We start from the raw sequence: 20,129 nt of genomic DNA on the forward strand, positions 1-20,129 counted from the left end.
CATGTACTTTCACTGCAACCCTCACAAGTTATGAGGACAACATGATTTATACGATTTTAAAAAGTTACTAAGAATCGTTAAACCTCCGGTCTAATATTACTAATAATTACTAATATTACATTACTCATTATTATTACCCGCATTACTCTGGTCAACTTTAAATTCGATAAGTACCCATTATGAATTAAAAACTTCTTGCATTTACATATTCTATACATATTTATTTATTAATCCTTTTTCAATTATTAAGCAGAATGTGTTTTCCGCTTAGTTTTCAATTTCATTTGGATTTCACACCCTAGAACTCTCTAAAGCTAAAAAGTTAACGTTCGATTTGTGTTGTGTTCGTTTTTGCTTTCGTTTTCTCATTTCTTTATTTGTGGCTAGGTTTACTTAAATTTATAATGTTTCTCAATCTGGTAAAATCAATGGTATATAAATTTGAAATACACGACCCAAGGGCTCGCTTAGATAACTACCAATTGTTAATATAATTTAATTCAAAGACAGTTAAAAATTTTCACTAATATCACTTTCTAGAAATTTGTCCAATTCGTATCAATTATCAATGTCAATATTATGATGTGAGTTCCTACTATGAATGTACTATGTGTATAGGTATATGTATGAATATGTTTAATTTGTTCCTCAATTGATTTGGCAATAATGTAATGATTTTGAACCAGCTAATTAAAAGAAATAATAAGGAAATTATTAACGAATGCAATTTAAATAATTTTCATTTATTTAAAAATTTAAAAAATAACTAATTATAATAATTGAGTAATTTTTCAAGCATTTGTTTGTTTTCTTTTGTTTTATGTTTCTCTATGTATGTATATGCATGTGTGAGTGTTTGTGTGAGTGTATATGTGTTTGTGTGTGTGGGTTTAAGGACAATTTTAACAATAATTAAAAACTTATCAGTGAGTTTGATTTTTTTTTATAAATGTACAAAATATAATTAATAAACATAAAAATGCAATAAAAACTAAACAAAAGCACGCAATTGCCGGTTCAATGTCTACAATTGAAAAATTTGTTATTATTGGTTGTTTTTGTTTGCTCTTCCTTAGTACGCCTAATTATCAACTATGATATATGTATGTGTATATATAGATTTATATATATATATATGTGTGTAAATTTATAATGTGTATATGTATATGGGTTTTAAAATTTAAAACTACAATTTATAACACGACGTAAACAAACAAAGGCCAAGGGTAGACAGCAAAATACAAGTAGATATTCGTATTTAGATACACGAGTACGCTAACGTTGGGTCTATATGCACTTGGTAACTATGTATAAGAACTGTTGTTGCTTTCGAGCAACACATAAATATTTACGTAATAAGTCTGTGTGTTTTTTTTGTGTGTGGGTGTAAATCAACTTTGCTTTTGTTTTTTTTTTAACTGCAAAAGGCGCAGCAAAAGAATAAAAAAGAACAGCATTGCCGAGCGCATAATTCAACAGACAAATTCCAATGCAATAATGGTTCACAGGCCCAGGCCAATATAATTTCAAATCGCTTTCGTCTTCTATATGTATGATATAATGCAGATGTGCAATTGTGTGTGATTGTGTGTTTGGGGTTGTGCGCGTTTTGTAACTATTCCACAGCAAAGCCACAGGTCTCCTCCACGGCCTGTGTCAGCTTGTCACACAGCAGCTGATAGTTTTCGTAGGGCGGCAAGTCGATGCGATTAAAGCAGGTGTGAGCCTTGGGCAAATTTTGTGTCGGCACATCCGCGGTAAGGTGAATGGTGAAGAGGCGTGGCCCCACCGCACCCGTCGATCCCTGTAGCGCACGAAATCCTTGCAGCGGCACACGTGACGATCCAGTGACAAACTGCAACAGACGCGCACGCATCTCCGAGCTGTATGACTCAACCACCTGGACAGGACACGGAAGGTGTTAAATGTGATTAGTATGGTGAGAACCATTTGTAAGCTGTTGACACTACTCACCTGCCAGAACCACAGAACTTGCGTCGTTTCATTGGTGCAGTGCTTCAGTCTCGTATTGTTGCGCCAATCGTTGACATCGATGCTAGAGATGCCGCCAATGACCAATTCCAGTTCGCGCTCATCAAATGGCCGCAGCAAATGGCTGGGTATTAGCTCACAAAAGCCTGTCAAGCATAATAGGCAATAGGAAATAAACACCAGTTCCACAATTGATCGATTAATATGCCACTCACCTTTTTGCAGTGCCAGGAACTGCTGCTCAATGCCTCGCATGAAACGATAGTTGACATAGAGCTTCACATACTCGCGCTTGTTCTCCTCGGTGACGGCAATTGCGGCGCCGCCAGGCTTTAGTTCATGCACCACCAGAGCGCCAAAGCTATTGTTCTCCACGCTGAACGTCGACTCAATGATCCCGCTGATGTTGCTCTCGCTGCAAAATGCAATAACATTATTAGTATAATGATTACGATCGTATTACGATCAATCGTAAACTTACAGCATCCAGGTGAGGCTGCGATGTAGCTCGGGATCCACGCCCTCAATGTCGCCCAGTGTGATGGGTTTGTTCAGCAGTTGTTTATAAAAGGGCGTGGTGAAGCCACCATCAAGGCAATGGCCATGGAACACAGCAATGCCCAGCGTTCGTCCCACAAAATGAAAATAGGACAAATGATCGGGATTCACACCAGAGTCCGGATTGATTTGTAGCGTATAGTGATCGTCGCGACTGTATTGAAACAATCCATACTGTGGATTGAGCATCTCGCGGGAGAGCAGATGCAGCCACTCGCGTGCCACACCACCGTAGTCCAGTCCCTCCTCGCCCTTGAACTTGACCATGAGCCGCTTGCGCATGTCCTTGGCGCGCATCTTCATAATCAGTCTGTAGCTCTCCTCGAATATCTCGCTGCGCGACACCTCTAGCCGACAGTGGCCCGACTGTGGCTGCATCGTCTGCAGCTCCGAGCGCAACGCTCGCATCTTGCCCACCAAATCGCGGCGGTACTTCGGCAACAGATCGGCGCCCTCAAGCAGTCCCTGCGGCAAATCGGGCACCACAATGTGCTGCGTCGCACTGCGATGTGGTGTCGATGTCGTCGACGACGACGACGTTGAATTCGCCGCATTGTTCGCTGGTGACGGCGCCGCTGCTGTTGCTGCCGCCGGCGGAGCAGCTGGCGCTGCTACTGTGGCAACTGTTGTTGACGCAGCCGTTGTATTTGGTGTCGCTGGTGGCACGCTGCCGCCACGGCGTATCATTTGCAGTATGCTGCCGCTGAGACGCGGATCCGTAAACTGTGTGGTGCGATTGTTGTGATCCACAAAGTAGACGCGACCCGACGCTGTCTTGCGTTGCTCCCAGCCGCTGGGCAGCGGTCCAATCGCGTCAAGCGTCAGATGCTGCGTGTCAAAATCGCGCGGTATGCGCGGATCGTGCCACGTGGACACGCCCGTGGGTATGTGATAGAAATACACCTGACCCTGTTGCGTAGTGCGCATCTCATAGCCCGGCGGCAGATCCAGGAATGGACGTGCCGCTTGATTTGCTGCCGCTATCGCCGACACATAACGCAATCCACCGCCACCAGCCGCTGTTCCAGCTGAGGCATTGCGAGTGCCACGCGATGAACGACGTCGCGATGCGACCTCCTCCACCGCTTGACGCGACGTGCGACGCTGCGAACGCTGTGTGGGCGCTGCTGCTGCTGCGGGCGGCGCTCGCTCGGATCTGCTTGTGGGCTGACTGTTGGCATTGGGACTGTGCACGTTGCCGTTGCCATTGCTATGCGCCGTTACCGTCGCCGCCGTCGGTGTCACTGGCGTCGTTGGCGCTGTCAATGTGGCTGCTGTGGGACTTTGTCGTGGCGGCGTCGTTGCTGGTGTTGTGCTGCCATCCCCGTCGGCAGTTGGCCAGCCATTGTTGGCCTGTTGCGGTTGCGCCGCTTGGCCACTTTGCGCATTGCCATTCACATAGTTCTGTTGTCCCGTTGGCGATGTGGGCGTCGCCTCGCCATGTCCATGTACATGCCCATGACCGTGCCCATTCATTGCCGTGGAGGATGTTTGATGCTTTGGCGTTTTCAGATGATTGTCATTGTTGCTGTTGCTATTGGTGTTGCTGATGTGCAGGCGACCAGTCGCCGTCGTTGTTCCTCCCGTTCCTGTTCCCGCTCCCGTTGTGTTTGTCGTTGTATTGTTACTGCTGCTCCCGCTACTGCTGCTGTTGTTGGGCGTGGCGGGTTCCAGTGCCGCATTGCCAGCACGACTCGAGTTCAGCTTCTTGCCCGGCGTCGTCGCTGTCGTTGACGCTGTCGTTGTGCCCGATGTCGGACTGGTGTTCTCCTTGCCCCCGGCAACACCAACGCTCGAGAGTATTTCGGTTGAGTGGCGTCGCTCGTCCGTCGTCTCGCGCGTTGCCTGACGATTGCTATGGCCGTTGAGCAGATTCGTGCAGGTGGTGGATCGCGTGGGACCCGCCGGTGGCTGGTTGCCATTGTTTTGTCGCTGCTGCGGCGACTTGGTCCCCGCTGGCGTTGCTGCGGCTCTGGGTCGATCCCATTGCGTCGATTTGGTAGCATGATTCACATAGTAGATGCGCCCGTTGTCCGTGCGTCGCTCTTCCCAACCATCAGGCAGCAGATCCTCGGTGGAGTCCTCCTCCGATGGGCCGCGCACATCGCCACTGGGTCCCACAATGGCCAGGGGATTCCCGCTGCATGGTCCATCCTTGGGCAGGAGCGAGATGATAATCTGGCCGCGCACCAACTCATCGTCGTCCGGCGAGAGTTTGCCCAAATCCAGTCGTTGAACTAACAATTAAATGAATTGCAATTAGTTGGTTTTTAGTTTGATTTGATTTGATTTGATGCTACTTACAGCCTGCTCCCTTGAGGCTTTGTATGGTCAAGGCGGGAATGCGCACACAGCCCAGAAAGCCGCTGCCTTTGTGTATCTTGCGCTGGTTCCACACTGTAATGGTTATGCAATCGCCACGTCCCAGAAACAGATCGTAGTGTGCATTCCATTTCGGATCCAGAGAAGATTTGCTTATCTCCGTCGAGTAGACTTGACCGGTGCCATCCACCTGGACCTTGGCAAACGGATCGGGCAACCCTGCAAAGTTGGAATGAAAGCATATAAATTAATAGATTGCAATTGCGTGGCCCTAATTGGAGTAGCAAGCAAATTAAACCTATAGTTGCGTATTTCAAATTAAGATGAGCTCGACTACGAAATACTCTGAATGTAGAATAATTGCAATGTTCAATTTGCAATTGCAAACCAGTTTGAAGACACTTGATATATACCCTAAACTTTCAAACAGACAGGGTATTAATTGCTCTAATACAACCCGATAATAGCAATATAAGTATCTGAATATTTTCAGTTAGTTATGCTAGTCGACTCCCCTCTTCAACAATAAGCTAAAGTTGTTAATCATGAATTGGTTTCTGCTGCTTTGGGTACTATTCCTGGTACAATTTATTAACTGTTATAAGGCGCATCTGCGACCCGGCTTCCCCAACCGCTTAGCCATCGATCCACGAAACTTCCCAGAGGCGAAACCGGAAATCACAGCAACAACAGCAACATCAGTCACAATAAGCAGCAGCTCGACAATCACAACAAGCAGCTTCGACGAGGTCATCACAACAACCATCGCCTAATCATTAGGGGCAGCTAAAGTTCCCCCCACCGATTAATCCCATTTGTTTCCCAACCTGATTACTGTGAGTCCCCCGCACAACAAAGAAACAGCCAGCTTGTGATAGGTTAATCAGCGTACCAAACTATAAATAAAGCAAGCGGCAGCAACGATCTGACATCGCAATCCACTTGAGACATGGCTGCCATACGCTTCAGTAGCTTCTTCACCTGGCTGGCACTCGCACTGCTCGCGTTGAGCGTCACCTCTACATTCGCCACGCCCTTTGACGATCGACGATTCAATCGACGCCCACAACCGAATGGAGCGCCTCTTCGTATACCAGGCACGCCACCATTCAATCCCAACGGCAAATAAAATTGGCAAACTACTTCTGCTAAGTTTTGTGAATCTCTTGTGACCAGAGGGCAATAAGTTTCAATTAAATCAAAGCACTCGAATAATAATTGTTTTACTCAGCGAATGACTGCGAATGGAGGCCAAGTGCCACTGCAAGTGGGTCAAGTCGTCGACGTACTTCTGTCGATGATGCCAGAGCTCGTTACATCTCGGCTGTCCCCCAGCTGGACGTCAATAACTTGCCTCGGTCTAACCTGCGTCATATGCTGCACGCTGTGCCTGCTACAACGCTGCCTCACTACCTGTTCCTGCTACCTGCAGTCCTCCATCTCTCTCTCTCTCTCTTTACCTCTCGCTGTGTAATTTGAGCTGCAGCTGTTGATTTTCTGCACCAAAGCACACAACAGACAGAAAACAGCGAACAGTGAAAAGTAAAAGGAAGTGCAGACAATAGCAGACTGCTGCATACTCTAACTCAGCAGCTGAGCAGCTGTCACACTTGGCTTCGTTTGCCACAAAACTGTCTGCCACATTTCCTCACGGCAACTGTTGCCACTGCCGCCGTTCAACCCCATTTGTCGGCACTTTCACTCGGAAGTCGCTGTTGCATGAAGCTTTTTGCCCCACTGTCTTTATTGTTTATACTCCACACTCAACACTTAAACATTTATGGGGGCCTTTGCGGCAGCTTCGGCTTTGTCGCATGCCTCACGCTCCTTAATGCGCTGTTCGATGACCGGACGAAAGTGTCGAATGAGTCCCTGTGGCGGCCAAGCGGCGCCATCGCCCAGCGCACAAATAGTGTGTCCCTCGATCTGCTTGGTTAGCTCCCAGAGCATATCAATCTCGCCGACTTGAGCACGGCCAGTGACAAAGCGCTGCATAATGAGATTCACCCAGTGGAGGCCCTCTCGACATGGAGTGCACTGGCCACAGCTTTCATGCTTGTAAAAGGCAGCCAAGCGGGCAATCGCCTTGATGATGTCCGTGCTCTTGTTCATCACAATCATGGCACCGGTGCCGAGAGAGGATTTCACTGCCATCAGGCCGTCGTAGTCGTGTATGGATGTCTCTGCATCCTTTTGTGTAATGCACGGCGTTGAGGAGCCGCCTGGTATGATGGCCAACAGGTTCTCCCAGCCCCCAATGACGCCGCCAGCGTGTCGCTCAATTAGTTCACGTGTCGTCATTGACATCTCCTCCTCAAAGGTGCAAGGTGTGTTCACATGTCCCGAGATGTTGAAGAGCTTGGTGCCCGAGTTGCGAGTGCGTCCAAAGCTGGCAAACCATTTGCCACCGCGACGACAAATCGCCGGTGCCACAGCCACAGTCTCCACATTGGTGACCGTCGAGGGGCAGCCAAAGACGCCAATGTCTGCGGGAAATGGCGGCTTGTTTCTTGGTTTACCCGCCTTACCCTCCACCGATTCGATGAGCGAGGTCTCCTCACCACAAACATAAGCGCCAGCGCCACGTTGCACATAGAGATCGAACTCGTAGCCAGAGCCGCAGGCATTCTTGCCCAGGTATCCCGCCTTGTAAGCCTCCACGATGGCATATTGCAGATTGCAGGCCTCGTTGAAGAACTCGCCGCGAATGTAGATGAAACCCGTGTTGGCGCCCATCGCACAGCCGGCAATCAGGCAACCTTCAATCAACTTGTGCGGATCGTGACGCAGTATCTCGCGATCCTTGCATGTGCCTGGTTCACCTTCATCCGCATTGACGAGCAGAAACTTGGGTCTGCCATCGGGTGGCTTGTTCATAAATGACCATTTGAGCCCACTTGGGAAACCGGCTCCTCCCCGACCACGCAGTCCGGACGTCTTCACCTCGTTGATGATCCAGGCCGAACCCTTCTCCACAATTTCGCGGGTCTTGTACCAATCGCCGCGCTTCATTGCCTCCTTGAGACGCCAATCGTGACGTCCATAGAGATTTGTGAAGATGCGATCCGCATCCGCAAGTGGACCAAACTTGGTCTTTGTTTGTGGTGGCGGAGTGCCAGGAGGCAATTCCATTGGCGGAGGCGGAGGCTTGGTTGCACCGCCCGTCGACTTAGCGGCTGTGGAATATGACTTTGCACCAGAAGGACCTGAAGTAACTTTGGGTTTACTGCCCAATGCACCTAACTTCTCGTTAGACTTTTTAGCGTGTTTTTTTCTGGTCAGGGAATGTGGATCAAGGACTTTTATCTCAGCAGCTTTACGTTTGGCCGCCTCGAGCACAGCTTCCAACTCACTGTCTTTCGTCTCCGCTAATCGCTCGTTGACAGGGAACTTTAATGGATCGCGTTGTGTTTTAAGCGGAAACTTTGTGTACTCCTTGTGCTTGACCTCTTCTTCCACACTAAAAGGATCCAGGATAATGTATTCGCCTTGCTTCTCCTTGATGCGTGCCAGCATTTTTTCTTTGCGCTTCTTCGACACCTCGGGCACTGACATCCTCACCTCACTTATTGAGGTAATCTTAGCGCAATTCTTGTTCATCTTAGATTCAGTTTCTTCTTTTGGGAGCTTTATTTCACTGTCATCTACAGACTTTCCAGCTTCGTTACTGCTCATGCTTTTTGCCAGTGGCACGTGTGTCCAATGTTTATACTTTCGTGTTGTCGACGCACTCGTGTTTTCCCTCATCGCCAAGAACAGCGTCATTGCTCGCAATTCGCCAACGTTTCTTCGCATATCCAACAATTCCAGCTCCCTTTTGCCAACTTCAAGTGTTGGCTGCTCGCCTATTCTATTTGTTCTTTTTCCCAGTCCACATTGTAGATATGGAAAGGTCAGGCAAAAGGGTTTTCTGCAATTTAGCGAAAATTGTTGACGCAGCAGCAAAGTATTCATTGTGTGGCCTTCTTTAATAGAACAGTTGACAATATAAATAGTTTCGAATACTTTCCAAATTCATAGAGATTGAAAGACAGGATATACTAGGCCTACTCAATGTGTGCTCCTAAATGAAAGAACTTTCAAACTGTCCAAGCTAACTGAGATGATTGACATAATTGGCATGATATCCTCACACACTTTCTCTGCGTTGTTTGCCTTTAAAGGAAACGCCCGGAAACTTAGTCATAGCAATTACTTGTCTGCGAAATCCCGCGCCCATCATATCTATTAATATCAGCGGCCACAAATTGAGCCAAACGTCTATCAATATCGCGTAAGACCAAAAACAAAAAAAAATAAAATTAAATAAAAAATCATACATTTCGCACTCAGGTTGGTTACTGTGGTTTTTCCCAAACGATTTTTCATAGTTTCTCCGTTCGACTCACTCTATATATATATATATATTCCATACACTCACAGAACAAATCTAATCAGCCCACCAAGCGAACGATAAACAACATTGAACGTACAACTACACAACTACAAACTCAACTCATTTTTTTTTGCCTTCAGCTTATTTGCATGGGCATAAAAAATCAAAACATTCACCGAGTATGACAAATGTAAGCCAAGTGCGTCGCCCCAAGATGGAACCAGGCGTTCGAGAGTATTTGAGTGCATAGTGGATGGATCGATTGGCCGATCTACGATCTACTCTACACGCTACTTGGCATGCCGTTGTTAATTGAACATTAGCATTAATACGCCATTTCATTGGGCATAGAAATCGGCAACTCCTTGTTTGGGAGCACCTGTCGCATATTTCGGAATGAAACCTATATCTATGTATAACTAAGCGCGCAGATACATTAGTATCTATAGACATGCATATATCTATCACAGATACAGATACATAGTATATAATTAAAGACGGCATTAGGCAATACACTGATGATGACGATGGCTGGTGTTGTTTGCTTGGTTGGACTGTTGCTGGCTGGCCGCGTGATTTAAGTGCAACGATGTGTAAAAAATGAATGAGAAAAAATAGAAAATAATAACGCACAGATGGAAATGTGCGTCTGTCTGTGTGTGTGTGTGTGCGAGTTGTGCGAACGAGATGCAGATACAACGAAAGCAAATTAGTAATAATCATTTTTGTTATGTGTAAACAAAAAATTATAACAACAACCACTCGACTAGACGACTCGACAAACGGCAAGCAGGTTGGCAACCGTAATAATGTGTGCAATGAGTGAATTGAGGGGGGAATTTGTTTAAAAATGAAAGTAGACAAAAGGAAATGCTAAATTTAGCTAGAGCTACAAAAGCACATTGCACGTAGCACTCAAAACCCGCCCTGTTAAACAAAACTGGCCAAAGGCAATTCCAAGCAAATGGTTTCTGTTCCTCTCCAAATTGTTTATGCAAAATTAATTTAAGAGAAGAATTCAACTATAAGAAAACATACATATTAATTATGCATACAACAATAAATAAATACTTACGAAACAAATCCTTGCGCGCCAAGTTTCTTGCACACAATACTGCAAAAGAAATAACAACATTATTAGATATAAATATTCAATTGAAATACAAAAAGTCAATCAACTTACGCGTTATTCGAACTTTGTGTGTACCATTGCGACGTGGATAATCCAATTTATTCATAGTTTCAGACTTTTAATAGTTGTTGATATTAATTTTATATAGATATTTGATGTATATAAAAATATATAGTCGAACTATTTTTGTTATTTAGTGATAAAGCAATTGGTCAGTCCGACAATTGTGTTGTTCATTTTTGGGCGTTTAATTGTTGTAGCTGCTGTTTTTGTTTTTGTTGCTGACTGGCAGCATAAATGAATTTATATCAGTTGCGAAGGAGGAGACAGCAGAAAAAGAACGAAATATATATCTCAGTTTGGATTGTTACTACGACCACAGGTGCCGTAGCCTTGAGTTATGTTTTTACTATTGTTGTTGTTGCGGCTGCAGCAGTCGTGTGTCATTGTTTGTAGAGAGTTATATTTATAATTCATGGATTGTTTAAGTGTTGGTCTCGTTACGTTGGCTCTGGCTGCAAATGCACCACACTGCAATAGAAAAACGACAAAACTGATTATTTACGAGTTTTATAATTGAATTTATATACGAATTGCTATTTTAACACAAACACACACACAAACATTATGATAACTAAAACGGTTGTTCGCTCGTTCATTCGCTCGTTTCGTTCGTTAAGATAAGCACATGTATCTGCAACTGTATGTGTCAGTGTGTAGGTGGTTCTCTTCTGAGCTCTAAAAATGAATGGAGTGCGTGAGTATTAGGGCTGTCTCTGCTGCTGCCTGCGCTTATAAATGTGTGTGTGTGTGTAGAAATGTGCAGGGCGTGCAAACTGCCGGCGAACTATACGAAACACGAACAGAAAGAGAAGGAGAAAAATAAAGCTGCTTTGGCAGGTAGCTAGCAACTCACCCGAAATTGATTTGCTTCTGTTGTTGTTGCTTTGCTGTTGTTTCACACGCACATGTCACACAGGCACACATAAACACACACACACACTCGAATATGCATAGAGCACAGCAACAACAACGAATTCGGCGACGACGCACGTTGCAGGCAGCACAGACAATTGACCGAGTACTAACTTTTATGATTTCATAAATTGTATTAAATTATGTTCACATATACATATGTACAACAAACTATATGTATTTCAGCTGTGTTGCTTAATTAACTTTAATTTGTTTCCTGTCGTTGTATGGGTGCATACTATTTTGATTGTGTCGCGCTTATGATGAGATGCCCGTGTCTGTGTGTGCGTATCTGTGTCTATGCCACAGAATTTGCAATAAAATAAAGGCAGGGCCAACAGCGCCACACACACTTGTTAGTTATTATAAATCTTGCACGCATCAAACACTTTGTATGCGTGGTTTACACAAATATAGAATTATGAACTGTGCACTCCACGATCTATTATGCTTACGCTACGTATTTGACAGCATCAACATTTGCAACAAAAATAATCTTTCGCTTCTTTTTTTACGCACTGCTCTCGTTTTATACTTACGGAGAGACGACGAGAGAGCAAATGAAACTATGAACAACGACAACGGCGACGACTGAATACGGATAAAAGAACGTTAGCAGCGAACCTTTCGATTTTGCAACAGTTGTTTCGATTTCAGATAGTTAAGCTACATTATTTATAGTAATTGTTGTTTCTTTGTCCACGCTTTTATGTTGTTTTTAACTAACTAATGCTAATATCGCGCAGAAATCAGTTCTTGTCCGACGAGAAACGCCATTTTTATTGTTGGTTCCCGAGAAGGGTGACCGCAGGTTGAAATTCAAAATGTACTACTCCATATTGTGTTAAAATACTAAAATAATACCACCAGTTATCTTTTTGCCTCCTGCTATATAAAAGAGCCGTTACCTGTTTTTTTTATAATTAGAAAGCATATTTCATTATTTACAAATAACAATATATTGAACCAGTTTCACTTAAATAATAAAAGTTGACAATTTATTGGGCTCATTAAATTGTTGATGCTTCTATTAAAGAATTTCAGAAGAAAAATATATAATTCTAATCCAAAATTAAAGATTGTAAATATATATTTAATTTTTAATTATTTTTCTTGAAGGGTTTCTTTAAAGGGTTAGGTCATTTTTTAGTTCCCTTTATAAATACATATTGAAAGTTAATTTTTATTATAAATATACCTTTTTAAGTGTAACCGTCTTTTAATTATAAAAGCTGGTAACACTTGCAAATCAACTTGCGGTCACACTACACTAAACATTTTGGCGGTGTTTACGTAGAATATTTGTTTTCATTGGAGATTGTTTTGTGGGTAAACAAAATGTCAATTACTTTGGATTTTGATATTCAGCAATTGGACAACAAGAGACCAATGCAGCTGCACTATTTACCAGCCAAAATCGTTGGTGACGGCGAGTGCACAGATGTCGATAAACACTTTAACAATTATACGCGTGATACGCCAGAATTCGGCAAAGGCATTTTATCAAATGCTCTTAGAGGATATCCACTACTTGGAAAGCGGGAATCAGTGCCCAAGGGATACAAAGGCCTCGTACTGCAGGAGACGGATGAAAACCAAGCAGATCGACAACTGAGACTGACAGGCACATTCCAAGACTTCACGTATTGGAATTATGATAAAGTACCCTCCAAGGGAGATGGCTATCAGCAGGCATTGGTCATGTTAGAAGTGGCCGAAGCGGTAAGATTATAATGCATTCCATTTTACTACTTGTACACTTATGTTTTACATACAGTTAGCAGCGCCCATAAGCGAAGATGCGCTGGAAAACGAGATGAAGCTGCAGCAGCAGGCCAAAAAAGAAAACGCTTAAATGTTGTTGAGCGCTTACAGCGTTAAGTATAAAGTATTCCAAAAAGCTATTCAAATATGTTCACAATACACTTTAGACTTACAATTTGTATAAAAGATTCAAATATAAATACGTATGTATGTATATGGATGCAATGGTTATTTGGAGTAGTTAGTTTCTCGTGTGGGGTGGATGGAGTAACCTTATTCGTCCGCGTCCTCAAAGCGCTCATCATCATCGTCAAGGCTAAGATTCTGCATGCCGCCAACTTCGCCACCATTGCGACCCAGTGTAAGGACATCCTCCACCATGTCCTGATCATCAAAGGCCATGCCAACGCCACCAGCATCCTCCATGGGATCGCTATCCTCCGAGTTGCTGTCCGCCGAGTCAGGATGTAATGCCTGACAAGTGGTCATAGCATTGTACATGGTGTCCACAGTGTGTATATCATCGGGCAGCAGCCAGCACTCGGTAACATCGTCTAGTTGCTGATCGACTGCATCCTCAAAGTTGTCATCGTCCTCGTCATCGTCTAGGTCATCACTACCATTGCCCTCATCTACATCGTTGTTAACAACTGCTGCAGCAGCATTACGCTGTTGCTCATCGTTAGCACCATTCTGGCCATTGATTTCGAGACTACGTCCCATGTAGACTCCTTCCCATTCCACTTTGCGATCCAGCATAAAGTAAATACATTTCCTGGGATTCGAAGAAATGCCATGTAAGCTGACTTGCTTCCACTCAATCGAAATGCCCTCTTGGAGATCCACCGGTTGCCAAGAAAGCGTGCTGTTCAAAAAAAGCCCAAAGCAAAAAGCAATTTGGAAATCATGTTTTAAGCATAGACTGCGTCTTTTCTTCTTTTTGCACTCACTTTTGCGAAATATATATAGTGCCTTGGCCAACGACTTTATCGCCAAGTTTTAGTTTAATATTGTTAGCCGTGTACAAGAGACCATGCTCAGGAGGGCTAATAGGCATTATTAATACCATTTTAATAGAAAACTGTGCGAAAACACACCACAATAAACAGTTTTGCAGACCGTCTGGCAGCGGTAAATTCAACTGGTGTTGGGTAACGTTAGCTGTAATGTCAGTGCTGTGAACGAGAAATTAAATAAATAAAATAAAAATCATCAATTCACACAATGTTTGTTTAAATTTGTATACGTATTTATTATAAGTCCTAATATATTATATTAAATTTAAAAAGTAATTTGCGGTAAATAATTCGATAATTATTGCACATTTCTTAGTTTCTTCGTTTCCTAACACTTTTTGCGTATTATTTTGGCAACGAGTGGCAACTCTGCAATTCAATTCACAGCGGTTGGTGAAGAGCGTCGGCAATTTTCCGACAATTAATTTTCAGAGTAAAGCAGCGAAAATGAGACGTGCGGTTAATGTCGAATAGTGCAGAATATAGTTAATTAGTTTTAGTGACTAAGTGCGAAATAACAATCGGAGTGCATGGCTTAATGTTAGGAGCATCCCATTTACTAGCTATTGTTATCCTGCGCGTTATTTCCGTTTCGTTTTCGGGTTTCGTTCGTTGTTTTTGTTGTTTTCGCTGCAGCAGCTGCTAACGACAAACACACATACACATATACAAATCGCATACATAGTCAGCGCTATATTTTCGTTTTGGACCGACGTCACATCATCATACATATCCAACAATGGACATGGAATACGTGAATATCAATGAATTTAACGACCTCGAGCTGGCGACGCGCATGCGCACCTGCAACTATGAGAAATATAAATCTCTCGTACGCATGCATCTCTCGTTTGAGCTTGAATTGAACACCGATGAGTAAGCTGAATGAAAATCATTGCAGTCGTGTGTATGTGTGACTATATGTATTACCGCACCAATTGTAGATTCGATTTAGCCTGCCACGAGATTGTGTACGAGGACAAAGGCAAGCTCAAGAAATGGAATCGCCTGTCGAAGAAGCATCGTTTGGGCCACGGTGGCAACACAGCTGGCGTTGCAACAGTGACGGGCTGTGCCACAGGTGCTGGTAGCAAATCTGTGGGCAACAGTCCCACGGAATGCTTGCAGCAACAGATCGATGCGGGCTTTCTAATGCATCTCCTGGAGCTCAAAGAGTTTCTGATGCTCGAGAAGAGTGAGTAAAGTGCATTTGACTTTGCTTTGAGGGCTAACAACATCCCAATCTCTTACTCTCTTAGATCTTACTCAGGAGGGCATATTTCGTAAAACAGGTGCCGTATCCAGGCAAAACGAACTGCGTTTGCATATACAACAGGACAAGCCACTGGAACTGGAACAATCGGAATTCTCAGCCCACGATTGTGCCACAGTTTTCAAGAGTTTTCTCGCCGAATTACCCGAACCATTGCTCACAGATGCCCACTATCCAGCACATCTACAGATAGCACCACTGTGCCAAGCTCTTACCGAAGAAAGAACACAGTCGACTTTGGAGCGTCAGCAACACTTGCTAAACTCGGTGCAATTGCTCTTATTATTGCTGCCTGAGGAGCATCGTGAGTTGCTCAAACACATTATTGAAATGCTGCATGCCGTCTCATTGCACGAGCAGAGCAATAAGATGACAGCAACCAATTTGGCCACGATATTTACACCACATCTTATCTGTCCACGCAACCTGCCGCCTGAGGTATTGCACTATACGGCGAAACGGATGTCAAGCATCATCGCTTACATGATATCCCGCAACCTCGACATCTTTGCTGTGCCTGCGAAACTGGCAACTGATATTCGGGCGTACTTTCTTGAACGCAAACGCAAGAAAACAATGTCGCCGGAGCAAACGCTTGACGAATCCATCTCGGACATCTCGACGGTCAACACGGTGTACACTTTTGTAGATCGTGCAGCCACCGCTGCGGCCACTAATACTAACACTACGGATACGGAGCTGGCCCAGCTATATGCTCACATTCAAAGTCTGCCCGAGTCATCGAAGAAACGGCGACTAATCAAGCAATTCAACAAGCAGAATGGGCAGGGTATAAGAACAATAAGTTTTATGTATTACTTGAGTTTTTAATGTAACATCTCATTATGCTCAGGTACTCCACTACAGTTGGTTGTAATGAATCGACTAAAGAACAATGAGGCAACTCGCAGCGCCAAATCATTGGGCGATTCTATCAAGAAGCACATCTTTCACAAGAGCCTTATGTCGCGTACCCCAAAACGTGCGCCTGCTTTGCAAGCTATGAGCGGATCAGAGGTGGGTGTTGGTTTGGTTATTTTGCAGTTTATATATATAAACATCGACTCCAATTCACAAAATTATCAAATGTAACGAGTCGTTAATTTTAGAGAAGAGTTTGTGATTCTGTTTTCATTAATTGTATATTGTTTGGATATATCGCCAGCAAATAATTTTCATATGAAAAATACCAGCGGTAATTTAATGAAAACAAGGATTGATCTATTTGCTACTTAATCGTAGCACTCTTTTGCTTTTTATGTTGTAATCTAACCGCATGTCTTTGTCCTTGACGCAGACGCCAAATTTATCGCATGCCAAGGCGCCCAAGTTGCGCGTGCTATTCCAAAGTCCCACGCCTGCGATGTCATTGCCTCCATCATCCATCAGCGTCACCGCATCTGGCACTAACCCTTTGCACACGCTTCAGAAATCCATTTCATCCACATCGCTGAAGATCGAATCATCGTCAGACAGTAGCAGTAGCTGTGGTGCGAATAGCAGCAGCAGCCACTCGGCGCCCGTCAGTCGCCAGCAATCACATGAGCTGGCGTCTGTGCCCGCCGCTGTGCCCGAATTGGACGAGATCGATACACGGTGTGTGACCCCGTTAAAGGTTATCTCAGCGGCAGCACAGCAACTGATCAGTGTGGCAGCTGATAAGAAGAGTGTGGCATGGAATGATCGACGTCTGCACGAGATCGAGGAATACTCGAATCCCTGTACGCCCGTACAGCAATCATCACGCTACAAGTCGGAGCCTAATCTCTGTAGTCTGCGACCACAGGTGCATGGCGTTGAAGATGACGACGACGAGGAGGCTGCGTTAACGCCCATTGTGGAGGTGTCAACGGCAACGAGCAGCGGTATGGGCAAATCGTTGACACGCAAACTGATGAAGGGCGTCAGCATGGGCAATCTGCGTTTTCCATTCAGCACACCGGAGACCACAAAACGTTTGGTGCGCAGCGTTTCGGCAACGTTGAAGCGACGTCCTAGCGATGACGCCAAGCAGTCGGCCTGCCATTTGCAGGCGGCAGACGCACCCCTGCTCGAGGATATGGATGATAGTGATTTGGAGGAAGCTCAAGATCATGCCATCGATGAGGATACTTTATCGGAAACAAATGCCAGCTCTAATGAATTGCCCGCTGGCATTGGCTTGCCAGGTAACATTGATTATCATCAGCAGCTGCTACAGAGCAGCGTTTATCGTAACCTCGATCTAATTACGAGTACTCCATCGCTCCGCATGGGTCGTCGCTCAATGTCGCCCATCACGAAATCTACCCAACGCATGCCCAAGGCGATGCAGGTAAGTACAGCACGATGAATTGCTTGGCATGTGCATGGATTGAATGAATTGTATCCTATAAACTGTACTAATATTTTTTTTTTTCAGGAATCAATTATGACACCGCGTTCTCGAAAACCGGTGATGCTGCTCAATGCATTGGGCAATGGCGATAAGCAACCGAATCCTTGCTTTGTCGACCAAGCTGAGCAAACCGACCAGGACGAGCTGATGGACAGCAAGCAATTGGAGCCCCCTGCATTGCACTGCGAAGATGCTACCTCACTGGGCGGCTATGCTGATATACTGAGGCGACAGTATATAAATGGCACATTGTTGTCATCTCGCCAGCGTTCAAGCAGCAGCAGCAATAGCAACAGTACAGAGGAGCCATCATTGGAGGGCAAACCACACAATGCGCTCACAAGCGACTTCAAGTGAGAACTTTTTATCATATTGTTTAGTTCATTATTTTAATCTATATTTAATCTGTATTCTGTAATCCTAAGGGAGTATCTGCTCACTCGCAGCGTTCTGACAGCCAGTCCAGCGGATCTATCCTTTGCCAGTCGCTCCGATGATTTTGGTGGCACCAACACTACACAGGACATTGAGGATTACGATGAATCGGAGCTGAGTCCCAGTTTGCTTTACTGCTTGGATGGCAATGAACCGGCGGCGGTTGCTTCGCCCTTGGGTAGCTTCAACAGTAGTGGTCGCAAACGTTCCGCAGATACACCGCTTATAACTGGTATTATACCTGATGGGGATGATGACCATAATAAGGAGAACATTTTGTTCCGAGATGATGAGGATGCCGATGAGCATTTACTCACCAAAAAATTACTGATTACTTCTCGTGAGGAGTATCCAGGCGAAACGGCACTTTAGTATTAAGCAAGCAAACATTTAGCATTGCACCTTTTTAACGTTAAAACCGTTGTACGGTTTTAAAAAATTATCTCTTCTCAAACACATTGCTTCCGTGAAATTGTTTTCGAAAACAAACAAACGAGCCAACAGAAATGTTGGCACATTCTTTATTAGTTTTTAGGATACAACGTTTTCGCTTTGTAATTGGCCGCGTTTTCCACATACTGTTTAAGATTCTTACATTTTAAATGCATGCCCCATAAATATTCAAAACCAATATTGCTTTCAAAATTATATATTTTAATATACTTAATCATTAATAAAAGATATTTTATTACTTAAACAATCAAGTGTATGACTCAACTTAGGGTTCAATGGGGTTGATAAGGTAAATCCCATACTTCAAAACCTGGTAATGGCACTCAATTAATTCCCATTGACGTACTATCTGTTTAACTGTTACATTTTTGCTGAAAATCCCATTGCAAGTAGTTTATTTTTCAAAACCCATGTGACGAACCAGCCTTCACATACATAAAAAATAATCCCAACGTTCAATTTGAAATCGACTTATCGATAAGTCATCGGTTTTGAAGAGTGCTTATCAACACTATCATTGAATTTTCGGTCAACATTGTACAATACTCAAAAACAGCTGATTTTTGTTGACAGCAGTTCTAACATCGAAATAGTCGTCGAGTTTAATAATAAAGAAACCTAAATTTGTGCGAGATTTAGAAAGAAATAAACATGGGCACTTGGGTACTGGAAGTGGCCAAAATGGGCATGTACATGACGTTCCCGGTTGCACTGTTTCACATCTTCAACCAACCGGAATACTTCGAAGAATGGGTGACCAAAAAGAAACGCGAACTCTATCCGCCAGAGAGTAAGAGTCATCACGAGGAGCTGCAGCGTGCGATACGTGAACACCACCAGAAGCACGATGCTGCAATGATGCGTGCCATCGAGGAGGCAGAGCGCAAGAAGTAAAGCGCGTCACCGGCTAAATTCCCGGCTGTATTACGTGTATTTGATATCAGAACTGTTAGATTATATAAGACATAAACAAGTGAAGTGGCGTGTGGTCGTGGACTATCACTAGTAGCGATGTGTCATTAAGCAAATAATTAATTGTTTTTGTAATGCCCTTGTAACTGCGCCACAGCACCCATTAAACCACTAACAACAATCATTTTTGCGTGTGTGTAAATAAACAAAATGTGAGGTTATCTTTGCATTGTTTACCTCTGCTTGTAATTTAACAGGAACTCTTTCGAGTGCCGGCTGTTTTTTTTTTTCTTTTGTATTATCAATTGGACCCAGGGATTGGTATGACGATTATGCGATTGTATTGTGTAGTATATATAGTAAATAAAGGGAGAATAACAAGGCACTTACTTATCAATGGGCAGCATGATTTAGTTAACCACTTCGATGCGCGCTCAGCCATCATTTTTATCGCCGGATTCCACTTGTGCCACTGGCCAGAAGTGCCCCACACACGTTATGTCCACTCACTCTATTTGAGTGTCTCTCTTCCCGCCGATGACCGT

General features: G+C 44.1%; 7 protein-coding genes across 9 annotated transcripts; 4 read left to right on the forward strand and 3 right to left on the reverse strand.

Annotated features, from left to right (window-relative positions):
- Positions 1-292: 292 nt before the first annotated feature.
- LOC117567328 (E3 ubiquitin-protein ligase Smurf1) lies at positions 293-12,143 on the reverse strand. 3 transcript variants are annotated; one of them, XM_034247240.2, is made up of 8 exons: positions 11,894-12,143; positions 10,431-10,664; positions 10,323-10,361; positions 4,855-5,091; positions 2,474-4,787; positions 2,208-2,407; positions 1,975-2,138; positions 293-1,900 (listed from the first exon to the last, which is right to left on the reverse strand). In XM_034247240.2, exons 2-8 carry the CDS (start codon positions 10,483-10,485, stop codon positions 1,616-1,618), a joined length of 3,294 nt encoding a protein of 1,097 aa, XP_034103131.1. In that variant the 5' UTR covers positions 10,486-10,664; positions 11,894-12,143; the 3' UTR covers positions 293-1,615. The 3 variants fall into 3 exon arrangements, with proteins under 3 accessions (XP_034103131.1, XP_034103128.1, XP_034103129.1); XM_034247237.2 differs by having other exon boundaries at positions 10,431-10,910; XM_034247238.2 differs by lacking the exon at positions 11,894-12,143 and adding an exon at positions 11,296-11,783 and having other exon boundaries at positions 10,431-10,910.
- Positions 5,791-6,101, forward strand: LOC117567330 (uncharacterized). The gene has a single exon (XM_034247242.2). It carries the CDS (start codon positions 5,822-5,824, stop codon positions 5,999-6,001), a length of 180 nt encoding a protein of 59 aa, XP_034103133.1. The 5' UTR covers positions 5,791-5,821; the 3' UTR covers positions 6,002-6,101.
- Positions 6,585-8,875, reverse strand: LOC117567329 (NADH dehydrogenase [ubiquinone] flavoprotein 1, mitochondrial). Its single transcript, XM_034247241.2, has one exon. The coding sequence runs from the start codon at positions 8,824-8,826 to the stop codon at positions 6,643-6,645; it is 2,184 nt and encodes a 727-aa protein (XP_034103132.1). The 5' UTR covers positions 8,827-8,875; the 3' UTR covers positions 6,585-6,642.
- Positions 12,144-12,607: 464 nt separating the features above from the next.
- LOC117567158 (uncharacterized) lies at positions 12,608-13,276 on the forward strand. Its single transcript, XM_034246971.2, has 2 exons — positions 12,608-13,076; positions 13,132-13,276. The coding sequence occupies exons 1-2, from the start codon at positions 12,693-12,695 to the stop codon at positions 13,207-13,209; spliced, it is 462 nt and encodes a 153-aa protein (XP_034102862.1). The 5' UTR covers positions 12,608-12,692; the 3' UTR covers positions 13,210-13,276.
- A 115-nt stretch (positions 13,277-13,391) lies between these two features.
- LOC117567157 (methylosome subunit pICln) lies at positions 13,392-14,268 on the reverse strand. The gene is made up of 2 exons (XM_034246969.2): positions 14,069-14,268; positions 13,392-13,983 (listed from the first exon to the last, which is right to left on the reverse strand). Exons 1-2 carry the CDS (start codon positions 14,185-14,187, stop codon positions 13,392-13,394), a joined length of 711 nt encoding a protein of 236 aa, XP_034102860.1. The 5' UTR covers positions 14,188-14,268.
- A 94-nt stretch (positions 14,269-14,362) lies between these two features.
- On the forward strand, positions 14,363-18,919 carry LOC117567156 (uncharacterized). The gene is made up of 7 exons (XM_034246968.2): positions 14,363-15,010; positions 15,079-15,329; positions 15,394-16,197; positions 16,261-16,424; positions 16,705-17,721; positions 17,809-18,137; positions 18,210-18,919. The coding sequence occupies exons 1-7, from the start codon at positions 14,874-14,876 to the stop codon at positions 18,589-18,591; spliced, it is 3,084 nt and encodes a 1,027-aa protein (XP_034102859.1). The 5' UTR covers positions 14,363-14,873; the 3' UTR covers positions 18,592-18,919.
- A 291-nt stretch (positions 18,920-19,210) lies between these two features.
- On the forward strand, positions 19,211-19,805 carry LOC117567159 (protein PET100 homolog, mitochondrial). Its single transcript, XM_034246972.2, has one exon. It carries the CDS (start codon positions 19,324-19,326, stop codon positions 19,564-19,566), a length of 243 nt encoding a protein of 80 aa, XP_034102863.1. The 5' UTR covers positions 19,211-19,323; the 3' UTR covers positions 19,567-19,805.
- The last annotated feature ends 324 nt before the right edge of the window (positions 19,806-20,129 follow it).

Source organism: Drosophila albomicans, chromosome 3 (genome assembly GCF_009650485.2).
Source record: "Drosophila albomicans strain 15112-1751.03 chromosome 3, ASM965048v2, whole genome shotgun sequence".
Taxonomy (NCBI): domain Eukaryota; kingdom Metazoa; phylum Arthropoda; class Insecta; order Diptera; family Drosophilidae; genus Drosophila; species Drosophila albomicans.